Raw genomic sequence first — 26245 nt, 5'->3', positions numbered from 1 at the left:
GCAGTGGCTCTCACATCACTCACACAGATATTAAATAACCCTATATCACAGTGCCTGACAATACTAAAATGTTTATAACGTTCAAAGGAGACATTGATGGTAATACAGTTACACCACAAAACCGGGGGAAACGGGTTATGCTCTGAGAACAAGCACCACAGTGCTGCCCGCCACCTGCAGGGGCTGAGGGCACGGAGAGGTGAGTTGTGCGGCAGGTCCACGTCTCAGCCAAGGCCCCAGAGCACTCCCAGGAACTGCAGGAGGGAAGGGGAGCCCCGCCGTCAGCTCCCTGTTAGTTCAAGGGACTGTCCTGGGGCTTAGTCCAGGCCAAACTCAATGTCGTCCTGGTCTTCCACCTTGGGCTCTTCCGGCCCCATCTCAGGCCGCACTCCATCCTTTTCCCTGCTCTTTCCTAAAGGGGAAGAGGGTGATCAGTATTCTTGGGAAGTAGGGTCACCCAATCTTTTTTTTTTTTTTTTTGAGAGAGAGGGAGGCAAGAGTATAGTTGCTTCACTTTAGTTGTTCATTGATTGCTTCTCCTATGTGCCTTAACTGGGGGGCTCAAGCTGACACAGGGACCCCTTGCTCAAGCCAGCGACCTTGGGACGATCATGATGAGCCTGTGCTCAAGCTGGCAACCTCGGGGTTTCGAACCTGGGACCTCAGCGGTCCAGGTTGAAGCTCTATTCACTGTGCCACCACCAGTCAGGCGGCCCCTTGGTTCTTACTGCATGTGGGCCTTAAGTCAGCCATGCGGGTTGGCGTTCAGAGAAATCTGGCTACTGCAGAGTCAGATAGCAGGAACTGTCGCGGTTCAACAGATACCCCGACTTGCGCTCCCATAGAGGCTGAACAAATGCCCGCTGGTGTGTTACCAGTCAACACTTGCACCCCCTATAAATGCAACTCCCTGGTCATGTGCTCAGGCCCCTGTCACCAGCCCAGGCTCCTATGTCAGATTGTGGTGTTGTGTTTGTTGGTTTTTAATTATTTATTTATTTATTTATTTTATTTATTTGTATTTTTCCGAAGCTAGAAACGGGGAGGCAGTCAGACAGACTCCCGCATGCGCCCAACCGGGATCCACCCGGCACACCCACCAGGGGGTGATGCTCTGCCGCAATCAGAGCCATTCCAGCGCCTGAGGCAGAGGCCACAGAGCCATCCTCAGTGCCCGGGCAAACTTTGCTCCAGTGGAGCCTTGGCTGCGGGAGGGGAAGAGAGAGACAGAGAGGAAGGAGAGGGGGAGGGGTGGAGAAGCAGATGGGCGCTTCTCCTGTGTGCCCTGGCTGGGAATCGAACCCAGGACTCCTGCACGCCAGGCCGACGCTCTACCACTGAGCCAACCAGCCAGGGCCAGATTGTGTTTTCATTTGTCCCACCCAGCCCAGCTGCTCTGGACACTGTCCCTGGTTGGTGAATGAACCTCCCCTGCCAGCACTGTCTCACACGTCATGCACCCTGATTCTGGACCTTTACTGTGCAGGGGCTACAATCTCTGGCCTATTGTCACCCTCATTTTTGTCTCACATGCACAGCTATGGTGTCACTGGCCCCCTCCCTCCCTCATGAGACTTGGTCTGGAAATGCTGAGGATCGGGATGGCGAGGAAGGGGATGAAAATGCAGACTCCCAGCCCCATCTACATCTGCTGAACAAGATTTCAAAGATCTGCACAGCCCTGAGTAGCTTGGAGATGCCACTGCGGGAATGGGTTGGCTCAGCAGCTTCTCAGCACAGGCCAGTGACCGGAAAGTGGCAGCGTCAAAGAGGCATACAGTCAGGAACGTGATCACAGCCATCTCCGTGTTTAGTCAGGAGTGACCCTCTCCAAGAACAGGGCGTTCTTGGGGCAGAGGCTCAGTTGGCTATCCCCTGCAGGGTTTTAGTGGTCAGTAGTTCATTTCCCCATTGTCAAAGCTTTCAGCCCCTGAGCTTTTCAAAGTAGGGTGGCATTACCTGCAGGAGAGACCAAAAGTAGGTCACTGTCCTCGTCCTCCCCGGAAGGGGGTAGTGCGGCGTCCCTTTCGCAGGTCGGGGGTGCCGGTGGTTGTCCCACAGGCTTGTCATCGCTGAGCTCCTCAATCAGTAGGCGTGAGGGTGTCATGTCTCTACTCTGGGTCTCCAAGTCCTTCTTTGCTGTTTCTTTAAATAAGTGTGCCAAGGGCGTCTCAGCCTCCCCGGAGGGACTCTTAGAGATCGAGAATATATTTGAAAGGGTGTCTGGTGACATGTTTTCCAGCACTGGCAGTGAGGCGTAGTCTGGTTCAGGGTCACTGTCATCACTCAAGCTCGAGATGGCTATCATCTTTGGAAAACACATCTGTTAAAAAAAAAAAAAGTATTTAGCGCCTGACCAGGCGGTGGCGCAGTGGATAGAGCAGCAGACTGAGATGCGGAGGACCCAGGTTCGAGACCCTGAGGTTGCCAGCTTGAGCGCGGGTTCATCTGGTTTGAGCAAAGCTCACCAGCTTGGACCCAAGGTTGCTGGCTCGAGCAAGGGTTACTTGGTCTGCTGAAGGCCCGCGGTCAAGGCACATAAGAGGAAGCAATCACTGAACAACTAAGGTGTCGCAACGAAAAACTGATGATTTAAGCTTCTCATCTCTCTCCGTTTCTGCCTGTCTGTCCCTATCTATCCCTCTCTCTGACTCTCTCTCTGTCTCTGTAAAAAAAAAAAAAAAAGTATTTAAATATTTCTGCTTTCACAATAGTCGCTCTAAAATGCACAGTGCTACCTGCACTTTTATCTAGCACAAAATATTCTATTGCCACATACATACAAGAAAGGGCCAGGGAAGCAGAGCACCCCCCTTTGGAAAGTTGGGCCTCAGGGTGGACACCCTTAGCCAGCCATTTCTGAGCCCTAAAGTGGAAGAGAGCTCTACAACCATGTGTGGTGTCTTTCTCACCCTCTGCTGGATCTTGACGCTGCCCACTCTGTTCTGGCTATACCTATGCTCTCCGGAGCCCTGAGTGGGCTCATCTCCGAGCTGTGGCCTCTGCCTGGCATACACCTAACCTGGTCACTGTGCTTAGCCCCCTTGGAATTCAGGCCCCATGGAAACTGCGATCTCGTGTCTGTCCTCTGATGACAAGACAGGTTGTGTTTTATTCTTTCCGCTGCCAGGGGGCCTGGGTCTGGCACACATAGGTTCTCAGTAACGCTGGAGGGAGGAGGGTCAGGTCAGATTGGGGGAACTCCCCATCATGCCTCCCACACTCCTTCCTCCCCCTTCTCCTTTGCTTCCCTCTCTATGTATTGCTGTACTGCAGACATATATAAGATAGACATATAAATACATCAGAAGGGCAGGAAAATGCCAGGGAATTACATAAGTACATAGTTATTAAAAATCGGTGATAACAGGTTTAAATAAACCCCAATGGTTAATCATAAAACCTTTAAAAAGTGAGCAACGGCCAACAGCCTTTGGAAGGTGAGAATATAGGGAATGTGCCATGCTTTAAAGCACAAAGAGCATTTTCCTTTCGAATCAAGGCAATAATATACTTTGTAGATGACAAGACTAAAAGTGAAAGTGGAGTTACGCCGATTTGGGGAAAACCTGGGTTATGACCTTGTCCTGGTCCTCCAAAGATGTGCCTGTATCATCATCTTCCAAGTCAGGTAGGTCCTGAAAGAGCAAATGAGTCCGTGTGAGCAGGAGGGCGTGCACACACTGAACGCTGTCTATGTGAGACCATTGCATCTACACAGTCAAATAAGCCTGGGTTATGTGCAAGCAAAGCATGGAGGGCAAATGGGGAAGGACTCGAACCACTCAGGCAGCCACAACACACACACACGGCTACTTTAAGTCTCTGGATTTGATCAATGAGTGAGATTTGCAAGGTGTGACATATTTGAAGAATTTCCACATCTTTCTCCACTTTTGTCATTAGACATACAGCCAGGTTATCTGGCAGGACGTGGTGGGGCCCAAACAAATGCGCCTTCTATGTGCAAATTAGTCTCAGGATTCTTTGTGGTATAAAGTGAGTATATTTTGGACCTTTTCAAAACGAGAAGGGCTTTTGTGTTTTTGACATCTTTATCTCTAGTAACTGGTCCAGCGTGCAAGGCGGGCAACATCATGTGCGGTTCGATGCATGAACTCTGGAACTAGACTGCCTGGGTTGGTATTCCTCCTCCAGTGTTGCCTCGCTGTGTAGCCATGGGCGGTTTGCTCAACCTGATTCTCAATTTCCTCGTCTGTAAATGGGGGTGAGAATAGTATCTACCTCTCAGAGTATGGAAGAGTAAATCAATCAATATAAGATGTATTTAGAACAGTGCCAAAGAGTGGGAACAATGTACTAGCTATTAGTTGTCCTATAGACAGATGGTTCTCACATGCTGGAGATTAATCACCCAGTTTTGTTTCTTAGTGTACACAGGCCCAAAAAACTAGAAACCCACTCCAGTCTGTCTTATTGAGCCACATGAAATTGTGAAGTTGGCAATGAAACAGTTTGGAAATTTATCAAGGAAGTGGGCAGGGGGAAGAGTTGTGCCCACGAGTTTAAACGGAAGGAGCTCGCTCATGGGCGGAAAAGCGGGCTGTCCTTCCGGGTGAGCAGGCTGAGTGTGAGGCTATGGCTATGAGACATGCCACCCCACTCCCTGCCCCACCAAACTCCAGTTCTTGTGGCGGGGGTGGCGAGGTGACAATTCTCATGGTGCTCATTCCTTGGGCCAAAGCATTCAAACCAGGAAGAGCTTCCAGAAGGAGAGGATTCATGAGGCTGCGATCAGTCATGAGGTCAGGCAGCCCCACACTGAACCGGCATCGGTGGACCAGACACTGGACAGCCACATCAGAAAGGTGGAGCAGCCACAGGACAGGGCAGTGGTATCAGCTGCATGCTGGGCCGCTATCCATAGGAGAATCGAGGCTTTGGTGATAAAATGCAATGTTCTCAACCATTATGTATAAGGCTAGCTGGACAGAATGGCTTAGTGGTGTAACTTCTTTGGGGAAAACAAATCAAGACTTTGGTAGACATAGTTCAAGGGAAATCATTTGGACCAGTCTTTCTCAGTGTTTATTGTGCACATGTATGAACCCCAGGGGAGATCTTATTAAAACGCAGATTTGGCCTGACCTGTGGTGGCGCAGTGGATAAAGTGTCGACCTGGAAATGCTAAGGTCGCCGGTTCAAAACCCTGGGCTTGCCTGGTCAAGGCACATACGGGAATTGATGCTTCCAGCTCCTCCCCCCGTCTCTGTCTCTCTCTCCCTCTCTCTCTCCTCTCTAAAATGAATAAATAAAATAAAAATTAAAAAAAATAAATAAAAATTAAAAAAACAAAAAAACCCCGCAGATTTGTAGCTTTTTGGGGGGCCTGGGATTCTGTGCTCTAACCAGCTCCCAGGGGAGGTTAAGCCTGCTGGTCCGAGGACTACTCTTAGGGGGGTGGGGTGTTGAAGGGTTGTATCTGAGCACCTATTATATTTACATACATCGATGCAGAGCTTCTCCTCTGTCTCCAGCGTCACCGTTCCCAAATCTTCATCTCCGTCACGTTCTGTACCTGATGTGCTCTCAGTGGCCACCATCTGGGGAGTTGATTCTAAAGAACAACAACAAAGAGGTATTAATCTTGGAGTTAGTTTTACACACAGTGGTCAGATCGACAAGGCCAGGGTCAAGGTGGCTTCCGAGAGCAGAGGAGGGACTAAGCTGTCCTTGGCCTGCAAGGCCCAGCCTCTATGACCGAAGCTGTGAGAATCCCTAGGTTAGGATGGGGTTATGTCTACAAAGAAAAGAAAAAGAAGGGAAAGGGACAGAGCTGTCCGTCCCCGTCTGGAGTATGGCGATGACCCGGATGAGATGAAAGTGCCAGCCAGGGATCAGTGCAGAATACGCAGGAACCTTGGACAAGGCACGATGCTGAGCAAGGAGACTGAGAAAGGCAACAGCATCAAAGGCCACCTGGGAGCTGGAAAAGAGGCCAGCCGGAGAGTCCAGTTTCACAGCTCTGGCTGGAAGGGCTGAACCTACCGCCCTCTTGGACTGCCTGTCCCTCTGGGGACACGCCCATCCCTCCGCACAAGTGTCGGGGAGACCTGTGAAATGATCTCAAGGTGGCCTGGGGAATAAATATGGACTCCAGATGGGGCCCTCTTCCTCCTCCAGGTCCCCACTTTTTAAGCTTCCTGAGGCTCCATCCTTGAATCCTGTTTTCTGCTTTCTTGCCAGGAAATGGCAGATTCCAATTATTAAAAAAAAAAAAATTTTTGTATTGATTGATTTTTAGTGAGAGAGGAAGGGAGAGAGACGGGAACATCGATCTGCTCCTGTATGTGCCCTGACCGGGGATCGAACCAGCAACCTCTGAGCTTCAGGATGATGCTCCAACCAACCAAGTTATCAGGCCAGGGCCAGACTTCAGTTATTAATTTAAAGATTAATGGCCTAATATTTCTCACTACCCATAGGTTCAGTGTGTCCACCCTGCAGGGAATCTTTATGGGTGCTATTGTGGGTGCCCCGGGCCCACAGTACGGCTCCACCATTTACTTGCTTTGCAACTTGGAGCAAGTTAATTCACCTCTCTCAGCCTCAATTTCTAACTCCAAAAAATGCAGTAATGATAATAGCACCTGGCTCGTCAGGTTGTTGAGATGGCCAAACAGACAGCCTGTCACTGAGTGCCCACAAATGTTGGCTAAATATAGAGCTGGTTTTGTCTCAGTTAACAGCATCTGTTCATTACAGATGCTGCAGTCAACCCGCTCGTTTTGAAATGTGCCCTTTATTCAGCAAGGCAGAGGCTGGTTTCACTCACAGGAAGTTCTGCTGCTAGCTTAGATACAGTTTCAAAGTAAAAAATTATGGGAGTGATTATGCAGGAATAGGTACAGGACAACACCTAAATCAATGTTCTAGGTCTCTCCCGACAGTGGGGACCTTAGTTCTGGGAGACTTTCTATTCTGGGCCAGACCAGCTGAAGTCCCCAAAGAGACCTCAAATACCGTGTGTGCTGGGGACAGAGTGATCCCTGTCTCCCAAGGCCCTGTGAACAGGCCAGGCCCCAGGTCTGGCTCACCCTCACGGGTACCACAGTGATAGGGTGGCGTCCCAGGTGAGCCTTGGTTAGCTGTTAGTCAGCAGGACCTGAGTACCTGGGCTGGAACCTGCCGAAGCTCCTGGTCCGATACCTGCATCAGTCGTGTGGGAGCCAGAGCCTCGTGTGGCTGCTGAACACGTCAAGTGTGGCCAGTACTCCTGAGGAGCTGGTTTTTACAGTTTGTTTTTATTTTCAATTAAATTGAAAAGCTGAAGCAGTAACACAAACTGCTTCTTTTAGTGGGATTTCATTTCACTTTAACTGCTGAAAAGTTAGCATCTGAATTACAATGTGCTGTCTAAGTGTAAAAGACATACTGGATTTGAAGACCTACTACTCCCCCAAAGTAAAGGATCTCGTTAATAATTTTATATTGATTTAAATTATTATATTTTAGACACGCTGGGTTGAATGACCTATAGTGTTAGTGTTTCACCCATTTCTTTTTCACTTTGTTTAATGTGACTGCTATGTGGTCATGGCTCCTGTTATGTCCGTGAGCTGCGCTTCTCCAGATAATGAGAGATGCATGTACTCTGTCTCACAGAAACAGCAGCAGAGTGGAAACCTGCCCTGGGCCCCGCGGGTGCGTGGCTGGGAGGCAGCGACTCCAGGAATGCTGCCCTGAGCCAGCTGCCACCTGTTTGGATCATGTTACCTTCCCAGGTGGCTCCCAGGGTGGCTGGCCGGGGGGCTTCCGCTGGGAGCGCCCCTCCTGGATCCCGGTCTTCACTCTCTGCGCTGACATCCGCAGGCAGCTCCTCTAAGAGACTCGACTTTTCAGGGAAGAGCTCATCCTTGGCCTCGAAGCTTTCCTTGACAAACAGCTCCATTTTCTGCTGCCTTTCTCCATCCTCACGAGGCTCTTCCTTCCCTTCCTCGTCAACACTCGTGTTCTCACTCTCGTCTGGCGCTGGCACCTCCCCTGGACAGGAGAAGTCCACAGGTAAACTGGGAAATGTCCTGGGAGGACTAGGGTGTCACCTGCATGTCTCTTGGGGACATGCAGTGAAGTGCTGAGAGTGAGCCCAGGGAACTGTCACGGACCAGTAAAGGATTGCCTGCAGGTTGTCCATCAAAGCACAGCTTTTATGATTGCTAAATAAATCTAGCTAGAACAGGAAAGTGCGTGCGCGCGCGCGCGTGTGTGTGTGTGTGTGTGTGTGTGTGTGAAAATGTTAAAAACCATCTAACCTAAAGATACCTAAAGATAGCTATTCATTTTACTATTCTCTAAGCTTTTCTGAAAAATTTATAAAATATCCAAATAAAAAGTTGAGAAAAGAAAAAACATGCTGTAGGAGGAAGTTTATCTTATGGAAAATATATTATGCAATTTCCAAAGAGTAGGCAGAAAGCAATATAATTATGCCACTTTTCTAGAAAACACATGTGTTACGTGCCAGGGGAAAGCCAGGAAATAGCCACACTGAATATTGAGTGGTTCTTGCTGAGATTATGTTGTTCCTTGTGCTTTTCTGCATGGAGTGTATTCACATTTTGTAATCAGGTGAAAAACAATAATTGCCATTTAGAAACAGACATGGAGACTCCTGCTTTTCTACTGGGCATGGGACAAGGAAGGGACTTCTTACTCATTAAGGTGCCCTGAGCACCACCCCCAGGATCCCACCCCACCGGCTTGCATCAAGGTTGGACTAGGATTGACCCAGGATTCATTTACTCAGTAGAAGCCTCTACCAAGTGCTAGCCAGGGGCATTGGGTGTGGACAGGGGGCTCTGAGTCCCGGATGAGAGGCAGTAGACAGGTGGGGCAGGGACAGGTTCCTTGACACCCAACTTGGGAGTGGATAGAGCCTTAAAACAGAAAGAAAGTGAGGGGATAAGCAGTGAGAGACTCCAAGATCCGAGAACAGGGTCTGTGGGGCCAAGTCAGGAATAGGATAGTCCTGGTTCTTTCAAGGGTCTAGCAGATTTCATACACTCATCCAGATAAACAGAGGAAAAACGACCTGTGCCACAGGGAGGCAGTGCAGCCATCCTTCAGAGTTAACAGACTTGAACTGTCAAGGTCAAGTCATATTCTGGGGTGAAGGAAATGTTTTGGAACTAGATAGAGGTGCTGGTTGTGCAACATTGTGAATGTACTAAGTGCCATTTTAATATGGTTAATTTATGTTATGTGGATTTCATCTCACTTTTTAAAAAGGTCAAGGGCCTCCAAGCTTTTCTATGGTGATTTGCACAGGTCTCTGTCCAACCCTGGGGCCGCAGCTCTCTGCCTGTCTCCCCGGTGTGTGTACCCTGCACCCCCCCCCCCCCGCCACCAATTCATGCCGCAAATACCACTTCCACGACAGCCATCTTCTTCGTAGCCCATGCCTTCCCGACTCCGGCCCTGTTAAGGCTGGTTTCCAAGGCCCTTATTGATCAGATCTCACCCAGCCTAGCTAACCTTATATAATTTCCCAATTTACAACTGGATTCCAAATCTGGGTGTCTGGTATCCCTCTGTGCCCCCCTCCAGGGAAACGGTAGGCTCCTTGGAGGAGGCAGAGCCATATCTCTCCCTCTGTTGGGATCTGCGGCCATGTCTGCGTGCTCGTTCCACGTGTGTGCGTGAGTGTGTCCGCACCTGAGGTTGGTGTGCAGAAACCCATTCATTTATAAATGCTCCTCCACCAAACGGGCAGAGAGACCTTTCTGTGTGCAGAGACATGTCGATTCAAAGGGGCAACAGGAATAATAAAAAAAACCCTAATAACAACTTAAAAAATCAAGATTGCCATACCCCTCTGATGCAAACAAGGCAAAAAGGGTACTGACTGAGCACCCTGTATATATGCTGGCTGATTTTATTTCTATTAATGACACTAGATGTGGAGCTTAGGAAATTAGCCCAATACCACGCTGCTTTGATATGAGGCCGTAATACTCACTTGTGGTAGACAGAAAATAATAATAGCCCCACAAAGAGGTCCACGTCCTAATCCTAGAATGTGAATGTGTGACCTACATGGCAAAAGGGACTTAGCAGATGGGATTAAGAGGAAGAGAGAATATCCTAGATTTATCCAGCGGGGTCCAATGTCATCACAAGTATCCTTAAAAGAGAGAGGAAAAAGTGTCAGAGCTAGAGAGACGTTGGAAGGTGCTGTGCTGCTGGCTTTGAAGGTGGAGCAAGGGGCCACGAGCCAAGGAATGTGGGTGGCTCTAGAAGCAGGAAAGGCAAGGAAACAGATTCTCCCCTGGAAGCTCCAGAAGGGGTCCTGTCCTGCTGACACCCTCATTTCAGCCCAGGGAGACCTGAGTTGGACTCTGACCTCCAGAACTGTGGTAAGATAATACATTTGTGTTGGGTAAGCCTGTAAATTTGTGGTGATGTGTTATAGCAGTCATGGCAAACTAATACAGTACTGTATATCATTTCATTTGGAAAACAGGCTCTGTTAACAAGTTGCATTTTTTTTTTTTTTGTATTTTTCCGAAGCTGGAAACGGGGAGGCAGTCAGACAGACTCCCGCATGCGCCCAACCGGGATCCACCCGGCATGCCCACCAGGGGGCGATGCTCTGCCCATCTTGGGGCATTGCTCTGCTGCAATCAGAGCCATTCTAGCACCTGAGGCAGAGGCCACGGAGCCATCCTCAATGCCCAGGCAAACTTTGCTCCAGTAGAGTCTTGGCTGCGGGAGGGGAAGAAAGAGACAGAGAGGAAGGAGAGGGGAAAGGGTGGAGAAGCAGATGGGCGCTTCTCCTGTGTGCCCTGGCCGGGAATCGAACCCGGGACTCCTGCATGCCAGGCCAATGCTCTACCACTGAGCCAACCGGCCAGGGCAACAAGTTGCATTTTAATCACTAAAAGTGGTTTGAAACTGCACGTAAATGTTGGGGATTTTCACTGCCCCTGGCAGGTGGAGGAGGCCAAGTGCAGATGGATCTGTAGGTAGGTGAGTAAATGGTCCAAAAAAAACACCCCCACATCCCAGGGATAAAAGACTGCGAGAGTGACAGTGTGGATTTCTAATGTGAACAGGGCTCCGGTGGCACCGTGGGCTAGAGGCACACCTTTCTCTCGGCTCTCTTTCTGCCGCCTTCTCTCGGCTGCCCGCTGCTTCATCATGGCCAAGGCCTCGAGGCTGTCTGTGATCTTCTTCCGTTCCCGGTTCTCCCACTGCTGTCTCTCCTCCTTCTCGGCCGCATGCCCTCCCCGAGCCCAGGCCTCGGCACACGCTCTGTTCAGAAGGATTTAAGGAAGAAACAGAAATCAGGGAGGTTTGAATTTTCATAGGTTAAAGATAAACTCAACACATATACTGTCGGACCAAACTTGATTATTTCCCCCAAAATCAAACCAAAGCCACACAAAACACATGACTTCAAGGGCAGACATTAACCTATGTACATTTTAATCATTTTTTGTACATTTTAATCTTTAAAGTTGAATGAATGGTTTGCAAGTCTTCTAGATATGGTACCAAAAGCATGATGAAAGAGGAAAAAAATAGAGAAACTGGTCTCCATCAGCATTAAAAATGTTTGTAGTATAAAGAATGTCATAAACAAAGTAAAAATACAGCCCACCAAAGATGAGAGATATTTGTAAATCATATACCTGATAAGGGACTTGTACTTAGAATATATAAAGAAATTTACAACTAATTAACACAAAGACAACACAATTTAAAAATGGGTAAAGGTTTAAAGAATGAGAAGGTAAGACATAGAATGGGAGAAAATATTTGCAGAAAGAAAAATGAATAATAGTTTGTATCCAAAATATACAAAGAGGCCCTGGCTGGTTGGCTCAGTGGTAGAGCGTCAGCCTGGCGTGCAGAAGTCCCAGGTTCGATTCCCGGCCAGGGCACACAGGAGAAGCACCCATTTGCTTCTCCACCCCTCCCCCTCTCCTTCCTCTCTGTCTCTCTCTTCCCTTCCCGCAGCCAAGGCTCCACTGGAGCAACGATGGCCCGGGTGCTGGGGATGGCTCTATAGCCTCTGCCTCAGGCACTAGAATGGCTCTGGTCGCAACAGAAGCGACGCCCCAGATGGGCAGAGCATCGCCCCCGGTGGGCGTGCCGGGTGGATCCCGGTCGGGCACATGTGGGAGTCTGTCTGACTGCCTCCCCGTTTCCAGCTTCAGAAAAATACAAAACATACAAAGAATTATTAAAATTCAAAACTTAAAAAAAGGGGGAGCAAAAGATCTGGACACTTCACCAAAAAAGATATATAGATGGCAAATAAGCATATGAAAAGATGTTCAATTTCCTATGAGATTAGTGAAATGCAAATTAAAACAAGATACCACAGCACACCTAGTAGAATAGCTAAAATCTACAACACTGTCGGCACCAAACGCTGCTAAGGATGTGGAGCAACAGGAACTCTAGTTCAGTGGTCCCCAACCTTTTTTGGGCCACGGACCGGTTTAATGTCAGAAAATATTTTCATGGACCGGCCTTTAGGGTGGGACGGATAAATGTATCAAGTGACCGAGACAAGGGTCAAGAGTGAGTTTTAGATGGATGTAACAGAGGGAATCTGGTCATTTTTTAAAAATAAAACATCATTCAGACTTAAATATAAATAAAACGTAAATAATATAAGTTATTTATTCTTTCCTTGCGGACCAGTACCAAATGGCCCACGGACCGGTACTAGTCTACGGCCCTGGGTTTGGGGACCACTGCTCTAGTTCACTGCTGGTGACAATGCAAGATGGCGCAGCCACTTTAGAAGACACTTTGGAAATTACATAGCTAAACATAGTTTACTAGCAATCAGCCTCCTAAATATTGTCCCAAATGAGCTGGAAACAAATGTTCAAACAAAATCTGCACACAATTATTCATAGCAGCACTAGCCATAGAGCCAAAAAGTAGAAACAACACAACTGTCCATCAACTGATGGGTAAGTAAAACGTGGCAGATCCAAATAGAATATTATTTTACATTACTTTGGAATGAATTACTGACATCTGCTACAACAAACCTTGAAAACATTATGTTAAGTGAAAAAAGCCAGTCAAAAAAAGACCACAGCCTATCTAATTCCACTTAAAGGAAATGTTTATTTTATTTTATTTATTTATTTATTTATGTTTTTGTACTTTTCTGAAGTTGGAAACGAGGAGGCAGTCAGACAGACTCCCGCATGCACCCGACCGGGATCCACCCGGCATGCCCACCAGGGGGCGATGCTCTGCCCATCTGGGGCGTCACTCTGTTGCAACCAGAGCCATTCTAGCACCTGAGGCAGAGGCCACAGAGCCATCCTCAGCGCCCGGGCCAACTTTGCTCCAATGGAGCCTTGGCTGTGGGAGGGGAAGAGAGAGACAGAGAGGAAGGAGAGGGGGAGGAGTGGAGAAACAGATGGGCGCTTCTCCTGTGTGCCCTGGCTGGGAATCGAACCTGGGATTCCTGCATGCCAGGCCGACACTCTATCACTGAGCCAACCGGTCAGGGCCAGGAAATGTTTAGAATAGGCAAATCTACAGAGATAGAAAGTAGATTTGTGATTGCCAAGAGCTGGGAGAGAGGCAGTGGGGAGTGACTGCTAATGAATAAGGGTTTCTTTCCAAGGGAATGAAAATATTCTAGACTTGATTGTGGTGGTGGTTGCACAACTCCATGGATTTACTCAAAACCACTGAATTGAATATTTTGAATGAACTGTTCTAGTTCTAGGCTGGGGCTTCAGCAGGTAACATAGGAGATGCCATTGCTCTTTGTTAGAGCTGCTCTTAATGGGGAAAGACAGACCCTAAATAAGGGAACAGTCAGCGGCTGTTACATCCTAAGAAAAGAAATTGGGCTGAAGAGACACCAGGCGGAAAAGGTGCTAGCTGGATATGGTGGTGGGTCATGGAGATCTTAATAAGATGACAGGTGAGCAGACACCTGCCAACACCTGTGATGAGCATCCCAGGCAGAGCGAGGAGCAAATGCCCAACATGGATCAGCTAGTGAGTGGTGGAATTAGGATGCACCAGTTGAATCTGACCCCTGAACTGGAGCCGTGCTACACTGTACAGGGCAATGGGTATCACTGTGAAGGGTTTGTCTCACACCCCAGTGTACACGTTCCCACTGGTCAGTGCTACCCCAGGGTGGAGCTCAGAATTCTCAGCAACAGCTGAGCCCATTGGTTCACTTCTATGAGCCTTGTACCTGCTCAAGTCCCATATGTTACTCACAGGTACACACGAAGACCCTGTGATTGGTGCTGTCCCCACTTTCCAGATGAGGAACATGAGGCTTAGGAGCTTAGCAAGCCAACCTAAGGAGACATGACTCTGGCCACAGAGCTGGTCTTTCAAGTCAGCACACAGGCTCCACCGGCTGCCCCAGCACCACCCTGGGGTTGGGGGCCCAGGGAACTGTGTGTATTTCCACCCACCTTCCAGAAGCAGGTCTGGTTTTCTCATCTAATTGGAGCGGAGGCTCTCACTTCTACTAGAAATATTTATTAGTTTGACTGAAATTTGTGAGTTTAAAACATATTACCAGCTACATTTCTTTTTAAATGTTATATCATGCCAAATTCAGACTGCACTTCCCTTCAAGCTGTCCATATGACTGAGGTTTTATTGTAAGTTAGAATCAATAGTCATCACAATTAGAAACACAGATAAGGCTCTGGCCGGTTGGCTCAGTGGTAGAGCGTCGGCCTGGCGTGCAGGAGTCCTGGGTTTGATTCCTGGCCAGGGCACACAGGAGAAGTGCCCATTTGCTTCTCCACCCCTCCCCCTCTCCTTCCTTTCTGTCTCTCTCTTCCCCTCCCGCAGCCAAAGCTCCATTGGAGCAAAGTTGGCCCGGGCTCTGAGGATGGCTCTATGGCCTCTGCCTCAGGCACTAGAATGGCTCTGGTTGCAACAGAGCAACGCCCCAGATGGGCAGAGCATCGCCCCCTGGTGGGCATGCCAGGTGGATCCCGGTCGGGTGAATGCGGGAGTCTGACTGCCTCCCCGTTTCCAACTTCAGAAAAATACAAAAACAAAACAAAACAAACAAACAAACAAACAAAAAACAACCCCCCCACACACAAAAAAAGAAACACAGATAAAAATAGTGACAATACATATGGCTGTTCCTAGCTCATAATTCTTAATATAAAAAGAGCTCTTATGAATCAGTAAGAAAAAGCCATCCCAGAATAAAGGAAACTGGGAGGAAGTCATGAATGGAACACTCACAGGGGAGAAAATATGAATGTCTGACAAAGACAGTAACTGTAACCAACCTCATCAGTTATCCAAAATGCTCATTTAAAAGGAGACACCATTTTCACTCATCAGTTCATCTGGCAAATATTTCTTTTACATGGCAATATCTGGTGAAGCTATATACATTGTTACAAACTTTCTAGAAAACAATCAGAAAATATTAACACCTTTGAAAAAACTCAGACCACATTCTTTGATTCAATATAACTCCTTGAATTGCATCCTAAGGAAATAATCAGCAATGAGGTGAGAGACTTATGTACAACAATATTTATCAAAGGATTATTTAAAAAAACCTGTGAGCATTTAAATAAATGCTCAAAAATACAGAATTTTCTATTATGAATAATTATGTAACCATTAAACCTGTTTCCAAGAAATTTTATGATGGGTGAAAATGCTCAAAAATTAGAATTTTAAAAAAGTTTAATAAGCAAGCTCAACTACTGCATATTAAAATATAATCAGAAGTCTTCTCTTCCTTACCTGTCCTTTGGAAAAACTGGTCTATCATCCAGGAACGTTAAGTGTTTTAGTCGAGTAATGACTGTCCTCCTATAGTTAGTGATTTGCTTAATGACTGGGTTTCCCATCAAATTCAGGACACGCTGTAAGCAAACAGGAGAACCAAATTAATTACTAAAAAATGGAGTTGACTTAAACGTTTTATATGTGCTGCACGCTAAGACTAAATAACCAAAAAGGAAGTGCCAACATCGTGTCCTGATGACTTCCTTAGTGAAGCCAGAAGAGTGCCATTGTTTTGGTGCCATCAGGACTGTCCTGTAACAGGGCAGCCCTTTCTGTCATGAGCTTCAGACCCTTCAGCTCACTGTCCTTCCGGAACAACAGTGCAAAACATTTCCCAAAGCCTTTTCCAAGAGCAGTGGTTACATTAGTTTTGCTCACACGATCTCTCCGGCGGAAATTTATCTCAGTTGGATGGTCTTTCCTCCTCTTCCCAGCCGGGACTCGTGTTAAGAAGAGTACACAGCGCTAGACAGATAAAAAGCAGTGACGAAGGGGAAAGGATGGAAAATGCCCGCTCATCTCCAGCGAGGGCCTTTCTCTCCAGGCCTGAGCATCCCCTACATGTCACGTAGGGATCACGGAAGAGAAAGGAATATGCAGTGACAGCGTGCCGCCGTCCCCCATATTTAAATACTGTCACCCCCTCTTCTGTCTGTGAAACTCAAAGAGGGCGAACGGATAAGGGGACATGTGGGTGAACCATTTAAAATTGGTTAGACTGATGAAATAGTTTTCATATCAAAAGTGGGTGTTTTTTTTTCTTTTTTGTTGGAGAAAATATATTGTGGACTAGTTTAGCCTTTCCCTAACTTTATTCTCTTACTGCCTTCACTGTTCTTGTCATATTTTCAAGTGACCTACCCTGTGGGGGCTGGGGTGGTGGAGGCAGCATGCTCCAAGTACAGGCACTAACTGGGGGTGTGGGACATGTTAAAGCAATCACAAAACAAACTACAGGCAGGCTGCTTTTGTAATGGCATCATATACTTAAGTCCCAACCCCCAGCACCTTAGAATATGACTGTATTTGGAGAAAGAGCCTTTTAAGAGGTAAATTAAGATTAAACGAGCCTGACCAGGCAGTGGCGCAGTGATAGAGCATCGGACTGGGATGCAGAAGGATCCAGGTTCGAGATGCCAAGGTTGCCAGCTTGAGCACGGGCTCATCTGGCTTGAGCAAAAAGCTCGCCAGCTTGGACCCAAGGTTGCTGGCTCGAGCAAGGGGTTGTTACTCAGTCTGCTGAAGGCCCACGGTCAAGGCACATATGAGAAAACAATCAATGAACAACTAAGGTGTCGCAATGAGAAACTAATGATTGATGCTTCTCATCTCTCTCCGTTCCTGTCTGTCCCTATCTATCCCTCTCTCTGACTCTCTCTCTGTCCCTGTAAAAAAAAAAAAGACTAAACGAGGTCACAGTGGTGGGGCTTAATCCAATATGACTGGTGTCCTTATAAAAAGAAGACACTGGGACACAGACATGCACAGAGAAAACACAGGGAGAGGATGGCCAAAGGGAGAGAGGCCTGGAATGAAGCTAACCCTGCTGACACATTGATCTTTGACTTCTACCCTCTAGAATTATGAGAAAATAAATTCCTGTTGTTTAAGCCCCCAAGCCCCTGGTAATCTGTTATGGAAGCTAGGTGAGAAAAAAAAGTATTATGACATAATACAGTTTTATATAATCACCATGTGTTAACAATTCTAAAATAGTCCTTCTTAATAGTATCCTCTGCAGATTATTGCTGAACTATGTTTCTTTTCATTGACTCGCTTTTCTTATGTATCCATACCCTAAGCAGCAAACAGTGAACTCGAGGAGTTTGTGTGGTGTTATAAATATTTTTTTCCTAGCACAAATGGCAGCATATACACCCTAAAAAGCACGGAAGCCATCAAAGGCCCCTGGGGTTGAGTCAAAAGGACACAGGTGCCACCTTGAAGGGTTGTCAGAGTCCAGAAGATAGGACCATTTGAGCATACAAAATTAAAATGACAGCAAGGGTTAAATCATATCAAATGCTGTACATATAAATCATAATGATACTGAAAAAAAAACCAACCCTTCATTGTTCCCATTAATTGTTGTTAGGTTCTTGACTCACTTCTCTGAAAATTGATAAATTAAAAAAAAAAAAAGCCTTTTTTCCTGGCTTTTTCTGTATCAACTATATATTAGGGAACCACTAGTTGATGAGAGAAGTTCATTTTTGTAGAGCATTCCAGCTAATAAGGTGCAGAAGGAGGAAGAGAAGTAGAAAATGACCATCATGCAACTCCTAATGGAATAACACCTCTAGGCAATGCCCATCAGTGGCTGCTAAAGCAATTGGGAGAAATATCAATGGCGACTTTATAATGGCTCTGTCAGGCTGACCACAGTTGAACCCAGTAATCAGTCTTAAAGTTACTAAAAGAGAGGCTGCCAGATGTTATACACTCTATGATGTGATGCAACTGTGATGCAAAGTTAAATATTGAACCTGGATCTGATGAAGCCTCTGCCTCCATTGTCATTCTGCAAGAACTACTGGGCACAGTAGAACGTGCTAAACAAGACCATGAGGATGCTATCAACCATGTCCAGAGTGTGGCACACTGCCAGGGAAAGGACCCAGTTTCTTTCTTAATTATTAGAGAGAAGGAGAAAGAGACGGAGAGACATTGACTTGTTCCACTTATTTAAGCATCCACCAGTTGACACTTGTATGTGCCCTGACGGGAGCAAACCCACAACCGTGGTCTATTGGGACAACGCTCTAAACAACTGGCCAGGACCCAGTTGTTTTTGTTTGTTTTTGTTGCTTCTTTTGGCAGATGAATGGGGTCAGGGGAAAACAAAGAAGGGAAACAGTGAGAGATCGGGAGATTTGAGAGACAATCCGAATGTGAATGCATGGATCTGGTCTGGATTTGACAACCCAACAGTCAAAATGCATTTTTGAGACAAATGGGGAAAATTGAACATGGTCTGCACATTAAATGTTGTTATTACAATGTTTTAGATATAATAACAGTACTTCGTGCTAAAAAGGGGTCCTTATCTCTCAAAGATACACACTAAATATTTGTGGGTGAAATAATATAGCATCTGGCATTTAAGATACTCTAGCTCGAAAAAAAAAAGAGATACTCCAGCTAAAAATACAAAGAGGAAAAGAGTGTCTAAAAGGGAGGGAGAGAGGGAGGGAGGGAAGGAAGGAAGGAGAGGAAAAGACTTAATATCTAAAAAACATTGAAATACGTAAGTTTTGTGTGTTTTACCAAATCCGGCATGCACTCCAGAATGCTCAGGATCTCTGGGCCAGTCAGCTTATTGTAGGAAAGGTCAAGGATACAAAGTCTCAAACAATCCTTGAGGTGCTGGATGTCCTCCACCGTCTCTAAGTGATTGTGAGCTATCTGGAGGGTGTTCAGGACTGGCAGACAGGCTGCAAGATGAGGTCAGTAGAAGTAAACAACAAAGGTATAAAAATTTTTTCCCCCATAATATAAAATTATAGAACCTCCCCCAGGGGAAAGCAGTCGACATCATGGCATTTAGAAAAACCCCTCGTGGGGGCATTCTCACAGAGATTTTCAATGGTCTTGATGTAATTGTTGCTGAGGTTAAGAGCATCCAGTTTCTGCAGAGGTTCTAGGTTTTCGATTTTATGAAGCAAGTTCACTTGCAAGAAGAGGCAGCGCAGTTCGGTTTGGGCCTCTAGGTTCTCGATTTTTTGAATTCCATTGCACTGCAGCCAGAGACAACGCAGTCCTGTGTACTCTTCCAAGTTCTCGATGCGATCGAAACCTAAAGAGAAGTGGCTGTCGATTAGGCTAGTGAGTCCGTGCCTGTAGGAGACACAGGAATCCCCCTTGTTTCTGCCTACTGGCTTAGCATCCACACCTCCTTCCTTTAGTGATGGTGCTGCTACTTTGCTCTGAGGAACTTCCAGTGGTGGCATTCAGCCAGGTTTGGAAGAACTGATACCCAATTTTTTTTTTAAGATTTCTTTTTTTTTAGATTGTATTTATTCATTTTTAGAGAGAGAGGAGAGAGAAAGAGAGAGAGAGAAGGGGGGGGGGAAGAGCAGAAAGCATCAACTCCCAAATGAGCCCTGACCAGGCAAGCCCAGAGATTGAACTTGCGACCTCAGCATTCCAGGTTGACGCTTTAGCCACTGCGCCACCACAGGTCAGGTTAATTTTTTATTGAGTTCGGCAAACTGGTTGTTAAAATGATACTGTAATCAGAGTTTCTCTAAGGTGGGAACCTGGGCAGCCTCCCAATGTGGAAATCACACATTTATATTCCTTCCTCTTCTTTAACGTTCATCAGCACAACAGCGTGTTCGAAGCACCCATAGTAATGTTCATTCCATCCACAGGGGGGAAAAATTGCAAGTGAGGATGCCAATCAAGCGGCAACTTGGAAATATCTTAAATAGCAGTTTTGGTTTTTGTCAGGTATTATTTAATATTTTTTTCATCAATGTTTTAAAACTCTTTCTTATAACAGAATCTAGTTTTATGTGCCTCTTTTAGCGTTCTTATTTAAGTATTAAATGCATGAAATAATAGACTACCTTTGGTATATATTTTTTATACTTAAAACGGCCATTAGGGCAGAGAACTGGTTGTTAAATTATTTGAATCCCACCACTGGGAACATCCCTCTTTGACAGTACCCTATGGCTCTCAGAGTCACAACGATTCTTTCTGGGCCGGTCATGCCTAGACAAGCAGGGCCAACTTGGATGAATCCTGGGGAGTGTGGCTGGCTCCTTTGGAAAAAGGCAGTCTTTATGTGGGAGTGGCCAGTGTGGCAAGGTGGTCCCGGCACTGTAGCAGCTATGTTCCCTTCACACTGCAAGTGGGTGGGGGTGAGGGGTGACTTACCTAAAATGAATTAGAGGAAAGCAGGGCAAAGAAAGAGAGAGAAAGTACCTTACAGAGGTACGTTATGAGCACCAGGATATAGCTAAGCCTGAAGCTAGTGCAATCTGTGGGCCTTGTTTTAATTCAGTTTTCAGTCTCATGAGCCAAATTAAAGATTAGCAAAACAGTCAACAGTTTGTGATCTCTGAGCCAGAACCACCCAGCTCAGTCATCCCCATTTTCCTGGCCCTCCAAAACAGTGTGAGATGATGCATTTAAGCTGCTAAATTTGGGAATGAGTTGTTATGCAGCAGTAGATAACATGAGCACATCTCTCCCAGCTTTTTTTTTTTTACCTCTCTGACTCTTCCTACCTGGCCTAACTGACTGGGTCTTCTTTCCACCTGTTAAATATTGGTTCCCTGGTATCTACCTTTCTAAGTCATCACTGCTACACCTGGACATTGGGCGGAGAATTTTGAAGGAGACAACGTGGAGGCGAGGAGACTAGTTGGGAGTCGTCCTAGATCGTTAAGGTATTTGTATTGCTGAAGGTCCCTGGACCGGCACTCCTCACAGTGGCTGTGCCATCCCCCAGGACACCACGGATATCATCACCATATCCAGCTCCGGGTCTCTAGCAGTGAGCCGTATGTCTACTGAGGCCATCGGAAAACATGTGCTAAATAACACAGAGGGCTGATAAGGCAGGTGGGCCATCCCCAGTTCAGCCCTGACTGGGAGTCGTCAGTCTTGATCATTGCAAGGAATATCCCTCTCTATGAACCCGAACTTAAGCTTATCTATGATACTGGGCACCAACCGTGCGCCCTTGGGGCTGCCATTGTTTATACCTCTCCATTCTGAGAGGCACCCCGTGACCCTCATCCTTTTTTGTCTATGTCAGTCAGTTTTCAGTCCTTCACAGCGTATCACTCCCAAGCCAGAAGCATTTACAGCTAGCTTCTGGCTTGAAAAATTATTAAGTCTTTGGAAAATGGAAATAAAAGACATCAATGTGTTTTCCTTGTATCCATAGAGCCAGTGGCCCCTTTTTAAACTCTAAGGTAAGACTCGTGTTCTTTTTGGGTTTTTTTTGAGATAGACAGAGAGAGAGAAAGAGAGAGAGAGGCAGGGAGAGAGACAGGAGCATTGAGTTGTTCCTGTATGCTCCCTGACTAGTGATTGGAACTGGCAACCTCTGCACTTGGGACAATACCCCAACCAATTGAACCATCAGGCCTGGGCTTAATTTTAACTGATTTTCATAGAGACAGAGAGGAAGGGAGAGAGAAGGGTGGGGGAAGGGACACATTCATGTGTTGTTCCACTAAGTCATGCATTAGTTGGTTGCTTCCCTGACCAGGGCTCGAACCCACAACCTTGTTTGTTTTGGGATGATGCTTTTAACCGACTGAGCTAACCGGCCAGGGCCAAGACTTTTTCTTCAAAGAAATACTTTGCTTTTCCATAAATCTTCACTAAACTCTGAAATTTCTACTTAAATATAATCTGAGAACTCCAGAGGATTCCTGCAAGTAATTTTTTATACCACCAGTCTTTCTGCCTGACTGAGATACCTCCTCTACCAGATCCTTACCTTTAAAGTGTAAATACAGCGTATCATTCAATGCTGGGTTAATATAAAGCTTGTGTTGCTTGCAGAGTTTTTGCAGGAAAGTTTTAGTCATTCTGTTAAATGAAAACAAGAAATTTATTTGTCAGCTTTGAAATATATTCCAAAAATTCTTTACCACATCCATTCCTTGCCCCAAATTCACAATATCCTATCTGCTTGATAACTGAGTGTTTCTTTTCTTTCTTTCTTTCTTTTTTTTTTTTTTTTGTATAGCTTTCAAGGCTTCATCTAAATTGTTACTTTCAGCATTCTTAAAAGTTGCAACATATGTTCTAATAAAAATACTTATAATAGTGTCATCAAGAACTGATGTTTCTCTCTCCAGCTGCTACACTAAAGTTTGATAGATTGTGGTTAGTTGTACTACAGAAGCAGGCCACCCTGACCCCACTATTACGGACAATGGGCTATTTAGTCTCCATGAGCCACACTTCTTCATCTGTACAATGGGGTGATTACATCATCTGCCTTCTTTGGTAAATGTGTGCTAGAGTTGGCAGCACCATGCCCACATACCTGGGGCCATGATCTTCCTCGTCATTTCTTTGGTGTGCTAAGCAACCATCTGACCTGCTGTCACCACTCTGTTTCTGCTCAGTTTCGTAGGATGTGGCACAAGGACCCGCACATGTTTCCTGAGGATCATTAATTTCTGTAAAATTAAGAGATTGGTTCTATGGAGATAAAAAATGTACTGGTATTTAAAAGTTCCCCCAATTGCAACTTGATTAATAACTGTCCACTCATAGTGTGGAACACCAGAACTCTTTAAATGTGTAACAATTTTAAAGCACTATGGAAATTTTGCTTCTAGGTAGGTCGTCTGTAAAATCTCTTGTACAAGTGTACAAGGAGACGTGTACAGAGATAATCATTTCTGCATTATTTGTAACAGCCAAAAACCGCTAGCAGTGCAAATGTCCATCCATAGGAACTAGTTAAATAAAATAATGGATTATTATTCTGCCTTGGAAAAGAATACACTGGAGCTATATCACCAATATGGCTAAGTCTCCAAAATATACATGGAGTAAAAAAAGCAAGTTTCATAATAAGCATAGGATATCATTTAATATTACCTTTCTTTTTATTTATTTATTTATTTTTTACAGAGACAGAGAGTGAGTCAGACAGAGGGATAGACAGGGACAGACAGACAGGAATGGAGAGAGATGAGAAGCATCAATCATTAGTTTTTCATTGCGCGTTGCAACACCTTAGTTGTTTATTGATTGCTTTCTCATATGTGCCTTGACCGTGGGCCTTCAGCAGACTGAGTAACCCCTTGCTGGAGCCAGCGACCTTCGGTTCAAGCTGGTGGGCTTTTTCCTCAAACCAGATGATCTCGCACTCAAGCTGGCGACCTCGGGGTCCTGAACCCGGGTCCTCCGCATCCCAGTCCAACGCTCTATCCACTGCGCCACCGCCTGGTCAGGCATAGGATATCATTTATATAAATTAAAAATACACAAGCCAATGCTATGCATTGTTTAAGATATTATATATATATATGGAGAGTGAGAAGTGATTGAAAGAATTTATATATCAATACAAAATTCTGGGGAAGGGGAGAAAGGAATGGGACTAGGATTGGTGGGAGGGGAGGAGCGTCAAATTTATCTGAACTATGTGGTGATGGAAGATGATTTGACTTTGGGTGATGGGCACACAATGCAATATACAGATCTTGTATCATAGAAATGTACACTTAAAACCTATATGATCTTAGTAACCAATGTCACCACAATACATTTAATAAAAAAATTATCTGAAGTGTTTTATTGCTTTGATTTAAAAAGACTTCAAGTGGATATGATAAAAATGGTAATCATTTTCAGCTCTTAGTGGTGATATATGGGTGTTGTTTTTTAAAATTATTTTTATTTATTTATTCATTTTAGAGAAGAGAGATAGAGACAGAGAGAGATAGAGAGAAGGGGAGTAAGGAGCAGAAAGTATCAACTCCCATATGTGCCTTGACCGGGTAAGTCCAGGGTTTTGAACCTGTGACCTCAGCATTCCAGGTCTACGCTTGATCCACTGTGACACCACAGGTCAGACGATATATGGGTGTTTTGTATAATGTTCTCTGTTCTTTTATTAAAAGTTCTCAAAAGAAAAAAATACAAAAACAAAAATAGTGGAAATGAATACATTCAAATGAACTTACTTTTTTTAAAGGTCAAACAAAATTGGCCAATTCAAATGCACTTAATCTTAAGGGTCTCTGGCTTCTGCTCTCTATGTGTTTGTGAGGTCTATTGAATAAGACTCTACACCCCCCACCACCACCAAATGTGTGGGACTAGGTCTTACACTTCCCCTATTCCCCTTGCATACAATGCCCAGTCACAATAAACACCAGATTAAGGTTTGTGAAATAAAGAACAGGTACTCAAAATGCATAATAATTGATTACATTAATAAGATGTGTTAATGATCCACTGTATGACAGAAACTCTCTTATTATAATTATCCCTGTTTGCAGATGAGGAGACTGCTCCATAGAGTGATTAAGCTCTGGGCCAACAGCCATAAACTGTCCAATTGTAGAGCTGTAATCTGAACCCAACCTGAGTGGCTTTCTACAGAGTAACATGGCTTTTCAACAGCTCCTTATACAGGGCTGGCCTGGACAGTTGATACTTGAGATATATTTGTTGACTGGGTTCAAAAAGTGAAACACAAGTCAAGTAATTTCTTTATCCAGTCACTAAAAGGTTTCCTTTGGGGCCACAGCCAAGTGGGAACAAAAGCTGAAACCTGTCTTCTATGCTCATTCTGGGAAACTGGCAAGAAGTCGCCTGCTGACTCCAGAACCACCAGCTCTTCATTCACTCTGTCATGAGTCAGGCACTGGACTGGATGGACACTGTGAACTTAAATGGTGATAGCAATAAAGGAATACAATCAAAACACAACAAAGTTTGGTAGGGAGAGAATGGTGTTTTGGGTAAGGACTTGGGCTCCGGAGTCAGACTGTACAGGACTGGCTAAGAGTAATCTGCTTGAAGCAGTTTCTGTAATCTCTTTAAGTCCCTGTTGGCCCTGGTCGGTTGGCTCAGCAGTAGAGCTTTCATCTGACGTGTGGAAGTCTTGAGTTTGATTCCCAGTCTGGGCACACAGGAGAAGCAACCATCTGCTTCTCCATCCTTCCCCCTCCTCTTTCTTTCTCTCTTCCTCTCCCGCAGCCATGGCCCGAATGGTTGGAGCAAGTTGGCCCGGGGCGCTGAGGATGTGTCCACGGCCTCCCCTCATGGTGCTGAGATGGCTCGGTTGCCAAGCAACAGAGCAGCAGCCCCAGATGGGCAGAGCATCTCCGGGTAGGGAGCTTGCCCGTGGATCTCGGTGTGGGCTCATGCGGGAGTCTGTCTTTCTTCCTCCCTGCCTCTCACTTCACTTAAAAAAAAAAAACAAAAAAACAAAAAAAGACCGTGTCTTCATCTGTATGAAATGGGGGAGACGAGTGCCTACCGCTAAGGGTGGGTGCATTGCTCAAATGCGGTGAGCGCGTCCTTTAATAAGTGTGGGCCGCTATTGTTATTATTATTACTGTTATTGCTGGCTGTGGAGATCAAGCATGTGGTGTTGGACGCAGCCCGTAGACTCCCTCGCCTCCCTGGGGTGGCGGTCAGCACCTTTTTTGCAGCCCACTTGGCCTCCGTTCCCGTGGTCACCCGCAGACTCCTCCACGCCGGAGTCCACGCCTGGCTCCTGAGCGCAGTCCCGTTTCTCTCCCTCGTCCGCCGTGGGATCCGAGACCTCGGGGTGCATGTTTATTCCGGAAACACCGTACACCCGTGGCAATGGGGAGCCCTGTCTAGCCGGGGTGCTATTACCCTCGACCGCGCCAGAGAGGTCTGGCTTTCTTTTCCTGCCCGCCCCTCGCGCCTGCGACGTTGGCAGCCCAACGCTTCCCTGGTCTCCACGGCAACTGCTGCACAC

The 26245-nt window shown here is 46.0% G+C and overlaps 1 protein-coding gene across 1 annotated transcript; it reads right to left on the bottom strand.

Moving 5' to 3' along the window:
- Nucleotides 1–131: 131 nt before the first annotated feature.
- DNAAF1 (dynein axonemal assembly factor 1) lies at nt 132–26204 on the bottom strand. Its single transcript, XM_066348735.1, has 12 exons — nt 25939–26204; nt 22817–22952; nt 22262–22353; nt 19373–19594; nt 19066–19232; nt 15754–15875; nt 11108–11274; nt 7738–8004; nt 5469–5578; nt 3582–3638; nt 1960–2323; nt 132–412 (listed from the first exon to the last, which is right to left on the bottom strand). The coding sequence occupies exons 1-12, from the start codon at nt 26072–26074 to the stop codon at nt 318–320; spliced, it is 1935 nt and encodes a 644-aa protein (XP_066204832.1). The 5' UTR covers nt 26075–26204; the 3' UTR covers nt 132–317.
- Between the last annotated feature and the right edge of the window lie 41 nt (nt 26205–26245).

The sequence above is a fragment of the Saccopteryx leptura genome, chromosome 9 (genome assembly GCF_036850995.1).
Source record: "Saccopteryx leptura isolate mSacLep1 chromosome 9, mSacLep1_pri_phased_curated, whole genome shotgun sequence".
Classification (NCBI taxonomy): Eukaryota; Metazoa; Chordata; class Mammalia; order Chiroptera; family Emballonuridae; genus Saccopteryx; species Saccopteryx leptura.
This window is presented reverse-complemented; position numbering and strand designations above follow the sequence as displayed.